The 19,659-nt window shown below is 35.2% G+C and overlaps 3 protein-coding genes across 3 annotated transcripts; 2 read left to right on the forward strand and 1 right to left on the reverse strand.

Moving 5' to 3' along the window:
* Positions 1–3,178: 3,178 nt before the first annotated feature.
* On the forward strand, positions 3,179–7,415 carry LOC105670778 (endocuticle structural glycoprotein SgAbd-4). Its single transcript, XM_012364497.2, has 2 exons — positions 3,179–3,697; positions 6,550–7,415. Exons 1-2 carry the CDS (start codon positions 3,686–3,688, stop codon positions 7,000–7,002), a joined length of 465 nt encoding a protein of 154 aa, XP_012219920.1. The 5' UTR covers positions 3,179–3,685; the 3' UTR covers positions 7,003–7,415.
* Positions 7,416–8,081: 666 nt separating this feature from the next.
* Positions 8,082–9,947, reverse strand: LOC105670757 (endocuticle structural glycoprotein SgAbd-8-like). The gene is made up of 2 exons (XM_067350815.1): positions 9,802–9,947; positions 8,082–8,744 (listed from the first exon to the last, which is right to left on the reverse strand). Exons 1-2 carry the CDS (start codon positions 9,811–9,813, stop codon positions 8,361–8,363), a joined length of 396 nt encoding a protein of 131 aa, XP_067206916.1. The 5' UTR covers positions 9,814–9,947; the 3' UTR covers positions 8,082–8,360.
* A 6,652-nt stretch (positions 9,948–16,599) lies between these two features.
* On the forward strand, positions 16,600–18,728 carry LOC105670758 (endocuticle structural glycoprotein SgAbd-2-like). Its single transcript, XM_012364460.2, has 2 exons — positions 16,600–17,467; positions 17,890–18,728. The coding sequence occupies exons 1-2, from the start codon at positions 17,456–17,458 to the stop codon at positions 18,271–18,273; spliced, it is 396 nt and encodes a 131-aa protein (XP_012219883.1). The 5' UTR covers positions 16,600–17,455; the 3' UTR covers positions 18,274–18,728.
* Positions 18,729–19,659: the final 931 nt, after the last annotated feature.

Below are 19,659 nucleotides of genomic sequence, written 5' to 3' on the forward strand. Positions count from 1 at the left end.
CATTCTCGAATCGTGACACGCATACATACACACCTATACACATATAAGCACACACACGCAACGCACTATGATACCATGCCGCGATGTCAGCGCCGTCATACGCGCGTGACTCGTGACACTTGCATAGTTGAGAGACTCAAGCCTGAATCGTATGACTCGTGCAACTCGGCCAGTTCTCGGTGGGAACCAGTGATATCTTCTTCTGAATGCATACTTACTCTCTCAAGGCCAGTACATTAAGCAGGTCGAGGAAAAAAAGATATCAATGTTTGCTTGATATCTTTCTTTCAATATATGATTAGAGAGAGATGAGTAAATGGATAAATATAATGAAGAAATAGAGATAAATATATCAAAGATTTATTCTCAGAACTAAGTAATATTAACAAATAATTTCAGATTATTAGCAAAACGAGAGCAAGTACTAAAGTCAAAGTAAATGATAATGAGAAAAAGAGAGAGCAAAAGAGAATGATAGGGACATAGAAAAATAGGTTTAGAAAAATATTGATAACTCTTTTGCAAATTAATAATAATTAATACTTTAAATTTTATCCATGTTATAAGCGACACAGTGAAAATCCGTAATTCTTGCGTAATATTTGAGATTTGATTTTATATGCTTGAGAAATGATATCGTATCATGTATGGCCATTATTTAGATAATTCGCTACCTTGTATTTTCTTTTCGGCACAAGGTCGCTTTCAAATCCCGCCGTGAACAGTGTAAATGTTGTCTATCCATGATTAAAGCAGTACGGGAATATGCCTATCTTTCCACGGATCTTGTAGAAAGTGTAAGCGAAAGAGATAGGTTTCTTTCATGTAAAATTCTATAGCTGTGGATTAGGTAACACGATTAAGTGTTTCTGACGCGGCCACGTGACTGATTATGCGTAGAATGCGTAAAACTTCTCCCATGTTATTTAATTTACCAACACTTTACGAAACGACACTGAATAAACGATCATGGACTAAGTCTCATCTTGAATACATGCAACGGTGAAACCGCCTGACGAGTGGCAGCCGCATCTACTGCGATGCTTTTAAAACTGCAAGCCGCAGTCAAGATTCATTATGCTCAATATAAAAAGTGGCAGGTTCTGATGCGCTATTCTTATTTACATTCTAATCATTTTTTTACTTTTGCAAATAATAAATTATTTAAATTTTATCCCGATATTCGAAACCATAATTAGAAAATTGATAGCTAAAAGCATTTTTAAATACATGTATAAAACAGTACAAATTATTAAATTATAACAAATTATTCTTGATCTATTTTCCTAAATAGAATATTTTTTAAATTTTAAAAGCGCTTTAAAATGTGAAGTAAAATAAGCTGCAATATGTTAAATATTTCAAAGTCTAATAACAAAAAAAAAAATAAATCTAAGATTTTCTTTATGTTTGCTTTATGTTAAACATCAGTCTTGCTTTAATTAGGAGAGCAATTTATATTTTTTATAGGTTTCCAAGTTTTATGAATCTGTTTTATGAATATTGTGTTATTTGAAAATTATAGGTAGCTTACAAAGACCCCATGTTGAAGTGATTTAAAGGAAACATGTAGAATTATGTATACACGCGCGCGTAGATAATTCTCATTATTCCCCTTTCACAGAGCCTGATTAGTTTACAAGACTACGTATTTACTATCGCAGGACTTATGTCCCGTTTAATGACAGCAAAGGTTCCGCTTCCTTTCACCGCGATTCTTTATTCACGATAAATATTAGTTATCGTGTAATGCTTCTGTCTACATCGTGCACTTATTAGAGTGTAGCTCCGCGCGCGTACGTAATACGATGGTGGGATCATTAGGCCAAGGACCGGGCCTGGCGGCTGTTAAGTTCAATTCCCACGGAAGACCGGGTAACGGGTGCTCAAGACGCCGGTGTCGTTATTCTCCGGCAAGTAACAGGTACAATTGAACGTAACCTTTATCTCGTAGCTGAACGGGATAATATCCGTGTACTTAAGAATTGCGCGCGATGAAAATTTCAGTAATCTAAACGTTCAAACTTGCATCAGTCACGACACAACGAATTCATTGATTCCCTCGTGCGACCTTCGCTGAAAACTCATAATACCATGCGCGTTAGAAATTATAGACGTTGGTGTCAGGGTCATGTATAGAAATACCTGTTGCTTAATTTCTGCAAACTTATGATCGATGGAGACATCGAAGTTTTAGGACGCGCGACACAATGGAACACCCGTATTCCTTCGCGCGTGTTTGTTTGCATTTGACATTAAAGCCCACGTATATGTTTCTATAATTTCCTATTGATTGACTCAGTCACTGTCTAGGCTCGCCGAGCGCGCCTATCTGACGTCAGAATGATTGAACCGAAATAGAGATTCTTATCTGCGGAATCTCGATTGTTTATTTGAGAATTTATATGGTAATAGAAGTGTCACCTCGACATTTTGATTTCCAGACACTTACGTCATTTTCTGCATAAAAAGAAGCTTCACAACTTCGAATTTTAGTTTCCTTTTCTGGAACTCCGTATCGCAACAACAACGTGTTTTCTAGTCTCTTTGTAGAGATTTCCCCATAAAATTTCGGAATGTAGCGAAGCGAACGAGTTGTATCTCATAAATACTTCGAGTTTGTACCTCGACTACTATGCTGCGACGAACTGGAATCCTGCAAGATCGTAAAATACTAATGAAAATGTTTCTCGGTAAATCATTGACACTATCGTCTTTTGAGCTGTCAGCACATCATCAATCAGTCAAATAGATATTAATCATCGACTCTTTAATAATAGCAACGTACTTTCTTGTGTCGCGAATAAACGAGACAATTAAGACAGAACGAGATTTCGTGTCTCCGCATCATTAAAATCTTGACTCATAGATGCTGTACCGGTTTTAATTCCGTATTTTTATTGCACGTGTATAGGTACGTCTCTCACGAAATCAGGTCGGACGAGGCAATCGGTCATTCATTTTCTCTCTCTTTCTCTCTCTCTTTCCTCCTTTCTGTTTTGATGTATACGCGCGAGGATTTTGGACGAGAATAATTCGGAGTTGCTTGTGATCGCGCCGATCCGCGCTTCGGGCACCGAAAAGGAGAAGTTGCCGATCTCCGAGTCCGCGAGTTGCGCAAAGCACATCGCCTCGTGCATCATTACGTAAGGGTAAAACTGCAAGCCATAACACGACAATCGCCGATATGCGGTCGCAGTGTCGCGCGGCCAAGGAGGAAAATCCCAACGGTGGGATATCGCGCGGTGTACGTCGAACGAGCGACGCGTCAATGCGTGCGGGCCACGACGCAGGTGGCAAGGCGACGGCAGGTGAAGATCGTCTCGTGTCCCGTGAAGGTACCGTTCAAAGCGGGGGTGCTCCCGATTCCGGAGGGAGCTCAAGAGGGAGCGACGCGACCGCGCCGAAATAAACTTTCCCGGGTTATGTAAAGACTGGCGCCTCCGCCGATATAAAGGTCGGCTCTGCCCCCAACGGTCCAAGAGTTGCTCGCGAACTCCACGCCAGCCACCATCGAGAGAGCCGAGCGACGATCTACATGTGATTCTGCTTGCGGTGACCGTCTGCTTGCCTGCTTATTTGCCGTCTATTCCACTTAAACGCGCTGCATTACCTCATTCGCTTCGCTCTCTCGGGCGCGTGCATCGTAATTGTATAAACGCGTGTTCATCGTCGAGCCGACAATATGCGTGCTTTGGTAAGTGTGCACCTCTGTGTCGAACGTTTTCTCAAATTTCTTTGTGAGTTTAACAATAGACTCTCTTTTTGCATCGTGATTAACTTCTGGGTCATCGAATTATAATGTAGTTAAGTCGATTTGTAAAGAATATGACATGCCAAATAATAATATATGACAAAGACTGCAGAAAAGATTAAAATATCAATATTTTCGTTTTTATAATCTCGAATATAATCGAACAAAAATTCAAATTTGATATCACATACGATCATTAATAAATTAATTCAAGAGTTAAAATATAAAATTGATATTAAAATTGTTTCATATCTCTCGCTGCGTTTGGGCATTACAAATTTTGATATATTTTTTTTTCGTGGAGATAATTTTAGTTTCTAAAAAATGTATAAAAGTAATTTTCACATAATATATGCATGAATATAAATTATAATTTTACTGGGAACTGTATTGCGGGAGAAGCTTTTACGTGTAGCATAGATAAAGTATGATATGCCACTACACTCTTATAATTTTACGCGCTTCATGCACCGGCACACAAGAGAATACACATAAATTACAAATATATACGCACACATATATAAAATATAGACAATATGTTATATCTCATTCTTCGCATAATATCGAACGTTTCACACATTAAGCTTTAACATATAAACAGAATGATTTAATTCTTGCTTATATCAATTTGCTATCATTAATATGCGCATTTCAAATTGACACTATTAATCAATGCATTTCATTTATTGTTTAAATGATAATAATAATGTAATTTATTATTGCCAGTCTTCTTTCGTTATTTCGCCATGCAGTTGTAATAAATCGTCTAGATGAAAATGTCGATAAAACGCACTCAATAATTTTTCCTTGCGACAGCTTTTCGCAAAAAATGCAGAACATATTTAATTTCCCACATATATTTTTATATCAATCATGTTTAATGTATTGAATTTCCATAACGATAAACGCATTTAATAGTTGGTTTCTCTACGGCAAGTCCATGTCGGTCCTGTGTACATATTCATAAATGATGGGACATGATTTAACGTATATGATAGGGCTATTTATTATCCCATGAAAGTTACACAGCACAAAACGGTCATTATAATGTTGCATAATCTATCGAATTACATAATCCATTAAATTTGTGAAGCTCACATAACGGCAACATTGTCGGGCGCTTTGCACTGAGGATGACTATCGTAGACCATACACGCGAACGTTAATTTGCATATGCATATATTTTCTAACTGTGTACTTTCTCGCGCAGAAGACACAAGAGTCGGCCAAGTCCGAGACATCTGTTTGACATCCGCAATATTAATATTAGTCAACGATGTCATGGACTCTGCCAGTTTCCTACGCGAGATTACATAGTATTATTAAATAATATGAGTTCTGCAAAAAGTATATTACAGTATGTTTATATATTTTAATTAAATTAGGTCGCACAAGCGCGCGCTATTTAATTACATTTTTAATTTTTGGTAAAATTTTACTCTAATTTAATTTAATTTTTTATTTAATTTAAATTATAATTATTTGCCACTCCTTAAGACTCCAACATTAAAGACATACATTTATTTACGAATGCGATTGTATTTACGCTACACGATGAACGCGCGGTAATCAGCCGATTGAATCGGTAAAAAACCAATCGATCTCGGCCATCGGATGTTAGATTATGGGAATAATAATTATAGGAAAAAGTCGCATTCACGAAGCGATCGTAAGCAATGTAATACGGCATCATTAGCGCGAGATATCCTCCCGTTCCCGCACCAATCGCAATGAGCGTACCGCGACCTACCTACTTACCCACCTACCAATACATACGTCTTGTCCTGACCTTTCGCGGGGAAAGGTATCTCCAGCGGCTTTATGAGACGTGGATTAAAGCACATAGACGCGCGCCGATTCTCCACACTTTGATCGCATTATCGCTGATGCCATTAGCATCTTCTCGAAATGTAGAGACACGTAGAAGACTCCAATTTTTTGACGTATTATTTTTGCCCGGATGCTGCTTTATCTGCATATTTATCTTGTTGATGAAATTGTCACGAGTCGATCATTTTTTACAAGATTTTTACGTTTTTAAAGTCCGTGAAAATAATTTAGTACGATCGTAAAAATGTTTATCGTGATATATTTAGCACTTAATCAGCGATGAGCACGAATCCACACAGCAGCATCGTTGATTTATTAAACTGTAGAAACAACGCTACATCCGTTATTCGTTCACGATGATGTAATTACTCCGTAACAATCTCCGAGAGTCATTAATCAAATTATTGGACTGTTATGTATAAAATCATTATACATGTTTTCACCAGTCTCTTATTTTGAAAATCCTGCAAATTCTCGATATTGCGAATTTTAACAAAGTGCGAATATCAATTGATGCTATCAGTTTCATTTCACGCATGATTTGCAATTAATTTACACTATCTTTAAAATAAACGATATTCTATTATTCAAAATATTTCAAATAAGTCACTTATTTCGAAAACCGAGATCAATCTTGAGATGTTGCAAATTTTTATGATACATGAGTCAATTGTAAAATAGAAGTACATGAATTTAAATTAGATGTTTCAAATATCATCAATCTTATTATCGTGTGAAAAAGACTTTAAAAATGCCTCTCCTGATAAATTACTTATTTCGAAAATTGTATAAATTTTATTTTGAAATGTTATAAATGTCAACAAAAAACACGCGCAGAGTGCAAATTGATGTTGCGGATAATTTTTAGCAAGATTCACAAAAATTTTCACATAAATCGCATAGAGATAGTGATGTCAGGTGATGCTAGGTGAGAAATAGAGGATAATTTCATCCTTCCGTTTTAGTTGTTAGTAGCCCTGTTCGGACTGGTCCACAGCCAGGACCCATACTTCCAGGAGCCGGAGAAAATCGTGAGCTATTCGCGCGATCTCGGCGACACTCGCGGGCACTATTCGTTTTCTTACGAGACGGAGGGCGGCATACTGCAGCAAGAGAGCGGCAGTCGCAAGTACGCCGGCACCGACGACGAGACGCAGCTTATCCAGGGTTCCGTGCAGTACAATGCGCCGGATGGCACCCCCATCGCCATGAGCTGGACCGCCGACGAGTTCGGCACCCAGGTGATTGGCACCCATATTCCCACCCCGCCGCCGATCCCGCCGGCGATTCAACGTGCCCTCGAGTGGATCGCTAAGCAGCCCACCACTCCGGAACCAATCGAGAAGAAGAATCCGACGCCGAACGCGGTTCCCCGCGACAATCACCAGTATAAATTCCCTCCGAATAAACGAAACTGAAAGTTGTCTACGCTCGCGTAAAGTAGCGTCGCTCAGAACGCTGACTTTCAGCCGGCATCACTGCCTATCGCTCTTACTATATGTTACATTCAATAAATTTGTATTTTTATAGAAACTCTCGAGACTACTAGTTGTTTAAACGGCTTGGGTGGAATTTAGGATTAAGTTGCTTTCCATGATAGATATTGATTAAGAGTTATTCTTCTTTTAGATAAATAGCGAGTTATTTTCTCGCTTCGAATAGTTTGCGTATGATCTCATAATCGAACGTTTTAAAATACATGATTTTTTGGTCGAATAAGCATCTTTGTTTTTTGCTACTTTCTCATCTCGCATTGAAGTAGGTTAATTCAGTAGACATAGCATTCAAGCGTATGTAAGCGATAGCGTAAATAAGTACGTTTACACTGGGATTATTCAATATATTACATTTTATTTTTCCTAAACGTATCCTTTTTTTTTTTAATATGAATTTTGTTGAGCAAGTTTGGACAAATTTAGTCTGCTGCCATATGAATGCGATATTATCTTTAAGATCAATATTCATTATATTAGGTAATATTCAACAAAAGGAATGCTTTTATAATACATGCATTATCATAATTCAGTTATGTAAATTTTGTCCTTTTTGCTACAATCATTAATTCTTTTTATATAATGACAACATGTTTTTGCAAATTCATTTATCACCATTTAATCAATTTACAGAATTATGCCTAGGATATTTTTATCTTGACGTAATCCGCGAAAATGTCAAAAGATGAAATTAATATTCAGAATCAAGACATTTATTATTCCGTGATATACGAGATATCGTTACGTATCTTTATCTAAAATAATGGATCATAAAAGAAGTTTTCGAAAGAAAATGATGCTTATGCACAAAGAAATTTGCACACCTCGCTCCGAACTTTCCGCAAATTTGCAACGCTTCGACGCTTTGCTGCCTCGTTAACGCTTGCCCTCGTTAAAAGTATCGTAAACGCCCATTAACGCGACAATTAATGTGATGCAGGTATTAACGTATCCATCTGTCATATTTATCCAATTCACTGTTTCGATCACAATTCAACAAGATCTGCATATTAATGGAATTTATTTACAGAACATCATTGATGTTCATACAGGTGTTGTACAAAAAGTAAAAAAAACTTATTTGAGCGCGCATAATTACAAAAATAGTGCACGAAGAGCCAGGTCTTGAGATCGCCAATCTCCACGGAGATCGAATATACCCGTTGATCATCGATACGATCGCGCGATCGGGTCTGCGCCAGGCTTCTCCCGATCTTTCTCATCTTCTCGAGGCTCGCTTTCGATTTGCCGGTTCTAACCTACTTCCATCGTGTTATATGTTCTTATTGCTGGTCGTTTTCCTCGGGATGCTCGGCGATATACTGAAGGGCTCTTTGGATTGCGGGTGGTACCGGGGGCGCGGTGGGCAAGTGAGCACCCTCCGGCTGGAATCCGTTCTCATTGGCTACGTACGAGATCTGGAAGGTCTGGCCGTCGGCGTCGGTATAGCTGTAGCTGCCTCGTGCCTCCAGGGCCTCATTTTCAGTACCCGCGTTGTTGAGGTGACCATCTTCCTGGGCCTGGATGCCATTACCGGTCTCGTAGCTGTAGCTGTAGGCGCCGTCAGGGTTCGGTCCGTCCAGAGCTTGCTTGACAATAGGAATTGGGCTGGTGTTGTCAAGAGGGGCGGCTATTGCCACTGCCACGAGGGCGCACAAAGCGATTGCCTGGAGGAACAAAGAATGTTGTTTGTGCCGAATGTTGAATGCTATATAGTGTACTATATAGTGTACTATATAAAATTTGAATTAGATTCTACTAGAATAAGAAAAGATTTCTAAAGTGTATTGAGGAAATTAATGGAGGATGGTGAGATGAAAGAACAACAAGAGTAGAGTATTTAAATATGGAATTTATGTAGAAAAAAAGAGGGAGAAAGAGAAAAAATTGTGCCAGCTAAATCTTTACTACAAGAAAATAATTTATTTCTAAATACCTTTAGCTATTGCAGCGAATTTCTCGCTGCTAATACAAGTTTGATGGTAAAATAAAAATTAATTTGTCATATCAGCGATATAATTTGTAGATATAATAAAATTATTTTTAGCAAATAAAATAACATCCGTAAGAAATTTCTTTGCTGTCTATATATAATAATTGTCTATATATAATAACTGTCTATATATAATAACATATTTTGACAGCGTAAAATTTTCTGTGCCAGGAAATTCTTTTTTTTTGTAGGTTTTCTTGTTTCTTATGACGTGATATATATATATAGACTAATTATATTTTCGTTTATCTTCCAATATTTTTCAATTAGTTGAATTATAATAATAAAATTTATATGAATTAATCTAAATAAAATTTTGATTCCCTCAAATTAAAAAATCAAATAGTTTTATTTATTATTGCAAGAAGTTTCGGACAAACCACGATGTACGTACATAGCAAAATTGTGAAAAATTAATTAATTATACGATTTATTTATTATATTAATTCTGTACTTTATAATTGTTATACGTGCTCGTTTTATAGAAAATTACTTATTGATTAATCAAAATATTGAAACTATCAACAATCTAATTTTTACATTAAAATTCTCAAGACTTTTTAAGTTAATAAAAAATTGTATTATGATTGTTTGACTGAAAGAAATCGCTCATATCGATTTATGAAAGCATTGGATTTACAATACAATGGCAGATTTGAGACCATGTCTATAGATATCTCGCATCACTACGTTACATAATATCTCTTATTTGCACAAAAACTTAAACTCACCAATGAATTCATGTTGAAAAAAATAGATTATTTTTCCTAGCTTTACCGCTCGGAAGCTTCTCACTGCACTGACTTGACATCTCATGCACGTCTTCCGCTTTATATATCCTCCACTCGAAAAGAATCGGGGACCTTCTGCTAAAGTAATACCTTATTTAACCCCCCTCCATCCCCCAGACCCTCTTGGTCCACTCTCCCACTTCAGAGACATAGCATACATCCGAAATTTACGAATGAGTCAAACGCGCACGCACACGTCTGCAAAGCCAGTCCTCTCGGCGGAACTTCAAAGCTGAGGTCATACCTGTGCCTAAAATCGCGAAAGGTCGGCGTCTGAATTTAGTCAAGAGTTGGAAGACTCATCGCAATTTAGGATCTGATAGGATATAATTGAATAGCACACAGTTAAATACTGTCACTGAGAAAAAGATAACGTGTACTTTCGCGGACTAGTGTTTAAGACAATCACAATCGAAAATCGTAGCGATTGTCTTAAGAATCCCAGCGAACATTCCTTGCAAATTCGTATTTTAAGAACTACGTTGAGACACATTGCGTATGATCTATTTATTATAAATCTATGTTTCATAAAAAGCTATACCATATATAAAATATTTGCGAAAGTATTATAATAAAATATCGCGTACAGAACTTACAATAAAAAGCAGCAATTAATCATAATTTATTCTATTTTAATTCTATTTCTTAAGTTTACATATGTTGGATTTTTTCTAGAATTTCTTATTTCTGCAATGTTGCTCATTTTGGTTTTAAATATTTTTAGCTTATATCTATATTTATTATTTATATATTTTATCTTTGTGAAGCATTTTTTAAAAGAGTTTAATAATGTCACTTGATTTTGGTTAATGGATGCAATCCCGTATTTAAGTCGTGAATTTATTTTTATCAATTTCTAATTAGCAATTTTACTTATGATCTATATAAATGCTCAGTGCTTGCTTCGATTAATATGAATTATGATTAATATGATTTATGAATTATCTATTTGCAAATCTTAAAAGATTTATATTGACAAAAATTAATGAAGACATGTGAAATCACATTTCTTTATTATTATATTTACGACTTGTTTTTTACTCAAGCAATTAAGTTTTATTTGTGTTATACTATTATTAAAAATGCTAATTATATGTAAAAAATGCACAAATCGCAAATGTTGATCAATCGTCTTGTAAGTAAGCATCATAAAATCTAGATTGTCATTTGCGAAATTAAATTATTCTGCAAAAATATCTAAAATAAATAATTTAGCACTTATTTGTACAGTATAATATTAGCATAAAATTTTGTTTGTAATATTTTTGGAAATGGAAAGGCTGTAGCGTCCGAAACCAGTATTTAAAAGAATATACATATATTAAACGAGAATCTTTTAGCGATCCTCTGCATAATTTTCACAATCGTTATTTATTTTTATTATAATTAGTTACAATTTATGAAAAAATAATTATTCTGTTATTTTAAGAAAGGAAAAAAAGTATCCCTTGATCACGAGACTTTTTAAATATGCAGAAGGAAAGGAAAATATCGTAACTGTGGGTAAAAAAACAAATGAAGGTCGCAATGAAATTTTTTTTTACCGATAAAGATGCAGTTGGTGATGATGGACGCGTCATTGGAATTGAAAAAAAGTAATACTTGTGTTATAAAGAACAACTCGTGACTATTGGGAAATCCACATATTCATGATATGTTAAAAACAACGCATGGTGTCGATTGCGGTTGATGTAATTCATGGCAATCGAATTTAATCGCTGGATCGATCAGCACCTTCACGATAATCCTCCTTAAAATATTAGTTATCCAATCATCCCGCGTGGGTTTGCATTAAGCCTGGAATTTTGAAAGTTCTCTCCGACGAATGTCTCAAATCGAATCGTCTTTACATGTCGTCACAGATCGACGATATAAGTACCGCTAATTTTCTCGCACAAGCTCACTATGTATCAGAGAACTTGCGTTCTTCGTGAAGTTTCAGCGCAAGTGAAAGAACAAAGAAAAAGAATATTAGGTTTGTTAAATTCTTGTTGCTACCGTTCGTGAATTTGCCTGATCACTATTTACAAATCACTTGTGCCAAACGACATTATTCCGGCGGCCGAATAACACGCAAGATATTAGTTATGCGAAATTTTGATATACATTTAGTATTGCGATAATTTTGTTATCCAGTGTATAAGTATATATATTAATTTTGCTCGGAATCCGAAATATGGAAAAAAATATTCACATTTAGCAGACTGCATCCGGAAATTAATATTTAATTGATATTCTCTATTGGATCATATAAACTGATTTCTTTTTTATTTAATTGTTTTATTGTAATTGCATTATTTCATTACTATTATTACAATTGTTCACGTTTACTAATGATATGAAAATATTGCTAAATAATTAAAAAAATCAATTTTATTGAATTTATAAAACTGTTATATACAAATTAGATTATGCAAGAAATATTTTTAATGAATTATTTGAGTATTGTGCAAATGCGTAAAGGAAGAATAGGAAATATTTAGTTTAAGACAGAAAAGACAGAAAAATTAAAGGTAGAAAACAGAAGATAGCGTAATGGTGATAAAATAAAAAGCGTTAATTTGTGTTTAATAACTTTCCCTGCAGTATAAATGTCTGACAAAAACTATTTAGGAAGACTCAACTCTGAGTTAACTGAACATATTAACATGCTTGTCTCGAAAGATTTACAACGTATGCAATGATAATGTAAATTTAATAATATTATTTAGCGGTGGCAACTTTCGGTTTTAGGTAACACAGCCCGCGGGCCACCGTGCAACCTTCGGACACGTGTTCACACGTGTTCGTTCCCATGAGAAATTAGTAAGCAGTATCACGGATGTTGTACGTAGTAGAGCATACTTGCTTGATTTAAAAAAAACACTATTCTTATCTCGCGAAAAATATGCAAAAACTTAAAGTAGAACAAGCAAGTGTAAATCGAAGATTTTAGATCATAAAAGCGCATACGTTAATCGAAATGACATGGCGAGATGACTTGTCGCCAAATTAAATCCAAGGTTTTTTTATAATATCGCATATATTCTAGCTATTTATAAACGTTATTTACATCAAAGTTGTCGAACACGACTATCCGCATCGGCGGAAATTTATCATCCAAACACCCGTGTCGCATATGTTATGGCCTACCGAGAAATTGGCAAAATTTTATGATCGTATAATTTTCACCTAAGTTCGAGACGCCAATCTCGCCGAAGAACGGCGAAGGTCAGAATCCGCCGCGAGCAGCAATATTAGACATCATCGTAATAAGTCCCGATAAGTTCTAGCCATCTTCTCCTCCGCTGTGTTTCGCAATGAAATTAAACGAATTTTTAATTTCCAAATTAATTGTACATTAACCACTACTAAATATTAATCACAAACTTTGTATTCTCAATAGTCTTGTTGAATTTCAAGACGCAGATATCTTAGATTAATTTACAGTACATTTGTTTCAATACGACGCAGATTCGTAACGCAGATGAACAGCAATGCGTAACTACTTTAGTATGTTTAGGTATTGCTCATTGAATTCCAAATTCTATGAATAATATACAACTAAATTCCTTCTAATAAATTATGCAGGTTTTTTAACCGCAAAAAGTAATTAAAAAAATTAAATTCGATTTATTCGTATAAAGTAATAGATTGAAAAGACAATATTTACAATCTTACGAAAATTAATATGAGAATCACAGCATACAATACATACATATATCTCATAAATACATTTGCAAATATAATAGTGATGTATGGCAGCGTATGCTAATAATTATCAGTATTGACATCACTTCGAATTATTGTGACGCGACCAATTAATTGTTACTGGCCGATGTTTTGGAGATTCCATTTGTCGCTTCGTAATGAAATAACATACGCCATAATTCGTATACCGCGGAGGTCATCCCGCTAACCTAAATACTATACACAGCATTTTTACTTTCACGCGGCAGATGAGCCAAACTCACTTGAGTTGCTTCAACGAACTGTTACGCAGTCGGGTGATTAAAGAGCCGCGGACGACAGGTTATGACAATTCATCACCTGTACTTTGTACAGTGGATAGACACGTCCAGCATACGTGTTCACCGGACACGCGCAGAAACCGGGATGAAAAATGATACTTCGCGAAATTACCAATACGCGGGATAAAGCGCGTTTGTGCAGAGCCGCGAGCCAATGAATCGCGACGCGAAAAATCCCCCGTTATCCAAATATCCTGACGTGATTTCGATTCGACGTCCGCGTATTATGGGTAATTGTTCTTTATGAAATGACACTTTGTATTATTCAAGTTTTTGCATAACGATTCTTGTAGTAGATTTGTAGTAGATCTTATAGTACAAAAAATAAAAAATTTTTTACATTGAAACAGATATTGAATATTTAAACTTTTTAAAATTTTCTAAGTGATTTTGATTTTTAATTCTAAAAAATGACAATCAATTTTCTGTGACTCATTTTATTTATTATTTGAAACAGTTTACTTTTAATGCGTGTATTTTTCGTAATTGCAAATCTTATCGTTTGTGATAATTGCGAAGAATATGCAAATCTACTTGTCTGTTATCTATTACAAATCTAGTACAAGACTCGTTATGTAAAAACTTGTATGCAATAACGCTGGGTCTTCTCTTCGTAGCGCGATCTGTAGTATCTTTTACTGACTCTCTGCATGCTTATGATCCATCGTTAATATGCAGTTGATCGTGCCATAAACGACAAACATAATTATGATAAATGTTAGAATTATTGATAATATTCACTTTTGAAGAAAAGAAAAATCTTACCTTATCAAAGCAATATTATATTCCTTTTATTTTGTATATTTTCTATACTATATTTATATTTTATTTAAAGTAAAGCTGGCACAGAAAATCTTAAGTCTTAATACTACTTTATCGACGGCATAGAAGAAATCGACAAGAAATCCTATGCGAAATCAGGTAGAGGACTCAAACTGATATTTCTAACTTGTGCATTTTTTGCACGAATTTAAAATAATGGTTAAGATTAGCATAATTAGCGCGTAAAATGATTCTAATTGAGAATCTCTCGTTTTTACAAACTATAAATACTATTTAATATACAAAAATAGAGCAAATTTATTTTTATATTTTTTTACGAGATAATATTGACTAAATGTAGCATTTAAATTAGTTCATATTTCTAATTGCGAAGTAATTGCTCAAATAACATCATAAAAATTTCATAGTAACACTATAAAGTTATAAATGAACATTCTATCTTCTATTATCAAACTAAAGCACTCTATAGAGAATCATGTTTATTTTAATTTATGGAATTTTTAATCAATTTATAAATTATTTCTTTCTAAACAAAATTTTGTTTTAGTATTGCGCTCTTGAATTTTTCAAGCAAATTAAAAATTATAAAATTCTCGTAAATTAAAAAAACAAAGATATAAGATAAATAGATAGAAAGCTTATTTTTAATATTGATTAAAGTAGATTTTATTTGAGTAGACATTGAAATTAATATAATTGAAAATAATTGGAATATCAAGATATTCTAATGCTGAATCTCCAAAAGTTGCGAAAAACAACGCCGTCTGTTTTGACAGATTTGTCTATTTGACAAGAATTATTGCGCGCTTTAGCAAATATATCTATATTATCATATTTTGTAATTAAACAATATAGCGATTTTTTAAATGGTTATTGCATGACAATCCAACGAGCACATTTTGGGATGCATCCTCGAAGAGCAGACATTGACCTCCATTACGGAATTTGTGTCTTGCAGTCGCGTCGTATGAATCAGTGTGTGCAAATCGGTTTCATCAAAGACTTTCGTTTTCACGTATATTTGCTTATATTGTAAAAAGGAATGATGCCGGCCGAAAGGATACTCTTATGTCGATGCGAGTATTTCGATTTATAACCTCTTTCTCTCCCCCGTCGGGATATTAATTACAATTGCAAGCAGATAGGCATTAGAAATTTGTAATCACCGAAAAGAAGGAAAAGAAGGAGACTTGATTGACGAAACGATCCGCGGCGCATGTTTCATCACCCTCTAAGTAATTCTTGAGTGTAAAATTCTCTCTTTAATTACATTACGCAAGCCCTTTATTGAGAAATTGAAATAATAGTTACAGAATGTTTCACGTGAAACGACAGACACGTTCAGTTTCTACATTTGAAATGTATGAATGCAATCAGTAGAATACAATAGTTTCATTATGCACTTTTTCTGTGAAATAAAACAAGGTAATAAATTTTCTGAAGAAAATTGTGAATTAAAAGTATCTGTTAAAAATATTTATTATTATAAATTTTGGTTGAGAATTATTTAGAAATAGAGGTATCTATAATAGTCACATGTCGAATTAGCAAAATGCAATATGAGGTATCACATATTGCTATCTGGAACAATCCATAATAAAGAATAATCTTTGGTTATTTCCGTCACGTTTGAGAAATATTTCATATCGATCTCTGCCTCCAAGTCTTTAATTATTCTCTTTCTCGAAGTTCAGGAAAGTGGCCGAGAAACTATAGTTTACGCGATCATCCTGTCGCGCGCGGTCAGGATAAATGATAAATGAACTTGCGTATTCGGCTTGCGTTGCGCCTGCCAAGATTCTGCGGATTTGTTACACGCTGGCTGAATTTATAAAACGCGCGAAACAACGAAAATTCGCATAACGAGATCATCAGGTCAATAGGATGCGACGAAAACGCACGCCATATTAGGTGACTTCTCCTCCACCACGTTTCTCCGCTGAGACTCTGAGAAAAATTTATGATCAACTTAGTGAAGAGAATTTTTTTTTTTTTCTGACATACAAAGGATAATCCTTTGTTACCAACGTGTTTGCTTTGCGATATTCACGTTGTCGCTTTTAACATTTTACAGCGCGATATTTGTGTGATGAAAAGGTTCCTTTCAGACGCGCTTTTAAGTAAAGGCTTTATTCGATTTTAGGTTTCATGATTTGCGAATTTTCTGAACTTCTGTAATTTATTTTAATTTTTTTAAATAGTTTGTTTTATATATAATCTTTGATTAATTTTCCAAAGTAGACTATTCAATTTATCTACAAACGCGTCGCAGCTATTTTAACTAGATTGATCTTGAATTTTGTCAGCCTTAGGTAAACGCATGCCGTACGTGCTTACCTTGTGATCCCCGAAGGCAGACTGGCTAAAGATATACACGAATTTGGTTTCACAGACAAAGTCGATAAATATTAAAGATTTTAATGAAGTATTTATTATTTATTAATAAAAAATATGAAAATTTAAACCAAAAAAATTTATAAATTTTAGAAAAAAGACTTTTAGAAAACGATCTTTAATTTAATATTTCTATCTACGCTATTTTCAAATAAAATTAATGGACGTTTTACAAATAAGAAAGTAACGAAGGATATTATTTTGTCTTTTTTGCTCATCGTGTTCTTGCTATCACTATAAATTATAAATTTCATCATTATAAATTTCGTTGTAAATGTCGTAATATGTTGATGTGCGTTGGCCAGAAATATATTAATAAGACGGAGCGTCGGGCAAGGTTCAGCAACACTATATAAAAGGCGTCTCTTCAATTTCGATTTTACAACGAAACAGTCGCGATTAGCATCATGAACGTCTTGGTGAGTCCACAACTTAACAAAATTAATAGAATTAATAGAATGAAGTATTAATAATTAAGCTTAGAAAAATTAATAGAGTGTTGTCAACTTATGCAATTATTCGATTTTATTTCTTTTTTATTTTTTATAGTTTTTTTAATAATTTTTAATTAGAAATATTATACAACTAAAAAAACTGTCTTATATATACGCATCTGAGATTATAAGATTGATTCTTTTATCCTCGGATTATAAAAAGGAATTAATTGTGCCGATGTCGAGTTTTTGATATGTCAACCGCAATAATACGAGCGCATAATAAGACCTGAATTCAGACGTATTTCAGCGGAAATATTATATTCCGCATTACTCCAGCTGACATACTTTTGAAATATTCTTCCGTTCTAAGTTAATCGCGAAATTCTTTCCCTCATTTTTGTCAGACTACCGCACTCCTTTATACGCTCGCAGTGGTTGCGCTCGCTGCGCCACAGAAATCTTTGCGAGATCCGATTCCCATCGTGGCCTCAAATCTAAACGGACCAAACCCGGACGGTTCGTACAGCTATAATTACGAGACCGGGAACGGCATCCAGGCGCAGGAGCAAGGCCAACTCGCCAAGATCGCCAATAGCGAGGACGTTCTGCGTGTTCAGGGATCCTTCAGCTATTCTAACGATGACGGCATCATCAGCTTGAACTATGTCGCCAACGAAAACGGTTTCCAGCCTAGGGGTGAACATCTGCCGATCGCGCCTGCGATCCCTTCCGGTATCCTGAAAGCCTTGGAGTACATCGCTCAGCATCCCGAGGAGGACAATCTGTAGAAGTGATATAGCAGCGTTCAAACAATTCAGACTGAAATCGTACAAATGACAATCATTGGTGTAAACAATTCGCATGCGAATTCCATCGTAGATATAAAAACACAATGCAGGATGAAGGATTCTACGTTTACCTCGACGAGGGATTTGAAAAGGAAAATGAATTGGAATAACTCTAAATACTTAATCATATTTTTTTATTTTTTACTTTTTACAATGTTTTAAATTAATCTATAATATTAAGTAAATATCTAAAATAGTATTAAGTTAAGTATTAAAGTCAATGTAATTACAGTGAGTTCAGGATTCCGAATTTACCCTTTCCAGCATTGAATCATACCGCCTGTTAGGATTTTTGAATATTATATTCTTACGTCTACGACATACCGTGTCAGTTCTATGTATTCGGCGAACATCCTTCGTCGCGAGAGCGACGTTTCAGTTGTAAATTAGTACAATCAATTAGTACGTACTGTGTTAATTAAGGAACCCTCACAGCGCATGTAGAAGCATTGCAACGGCAACGGTTTATATTAAACGCTACTCATATCGACAAAATAAATGTTAACGTGAATTCAGCCACGCGTGCCTTCTTCGATTAATATAATATTTATCTGACCGTTGAGCCATAAACCCGTCACGGCTGTTCCGCTCATTAAAACATATCAAATCGCTCGTGATTTGAATACATCGATGGCCGTGAATGAGTTTGGCTGGTGAATTCGCGATTATACGAATAATACGAAGCAATATATAATGACGAGCCACGTGTGTAGATGATGCAATAATGGGACATGATGAAATAGCGAGAAACATTGACGCAATTAGCAGCGCGATCGAGCGTATTCCTTTATTCGAAAATTTGGCGCCGTATTTTTAGTCAGGTTTTTTTCCACAATTACTACGTGAGTGATATTTTTAAAACGTCTTTAAGATTTATTGTATTTATTTAAAAAAAAGTGCGCCACAATAATCTCGCTTCGAAATTTGCACTGTACTCTTATACAATTGCCACGTGAATTACTTTGTGTACGAATATTCTTGAAAGTAGATTTTTGCAATTCCGGCTGAGAAATAGCGCTGGGTGAGCAATCTCCCGGGAACGGAGCATGTGCTAATCCAAAACGCGCGACACAATCCTCGCGTAGCACGTATCCTTGCGGATACACAAAAGCGTGCGATTTAAATAAGATAAATGCTCGCATCTTACGGCGGAACGTGCCGTGGATATAAAAACGAGAATTACGACATCGCATTAGCCAGTGTCCGACATCCGTTACGTTCAGGAGCTCGCTTACGGCGCCTTCGAGGACAATGCATGGCGTATCCCGTGCCGAAAAAGACAAAATGCGTGCGGATGAATAAATATACATCGTCGGAATCGCGTGC

This window comes from Linepithema humile, chromosome 2 (genome assembly GCF_040581485.1).
Source record: "Linepithema humile isolate Giens D197 chromosome 2, Lhum_UNIL_v1.0, whole genome shotgun sequence".
Taxonomy (NCBI): Eukaryota; Metazoa; Arthropoda; class Insecta; order Hymenoptera; family Formicidae; genus Linepithema; species Linepithema humile.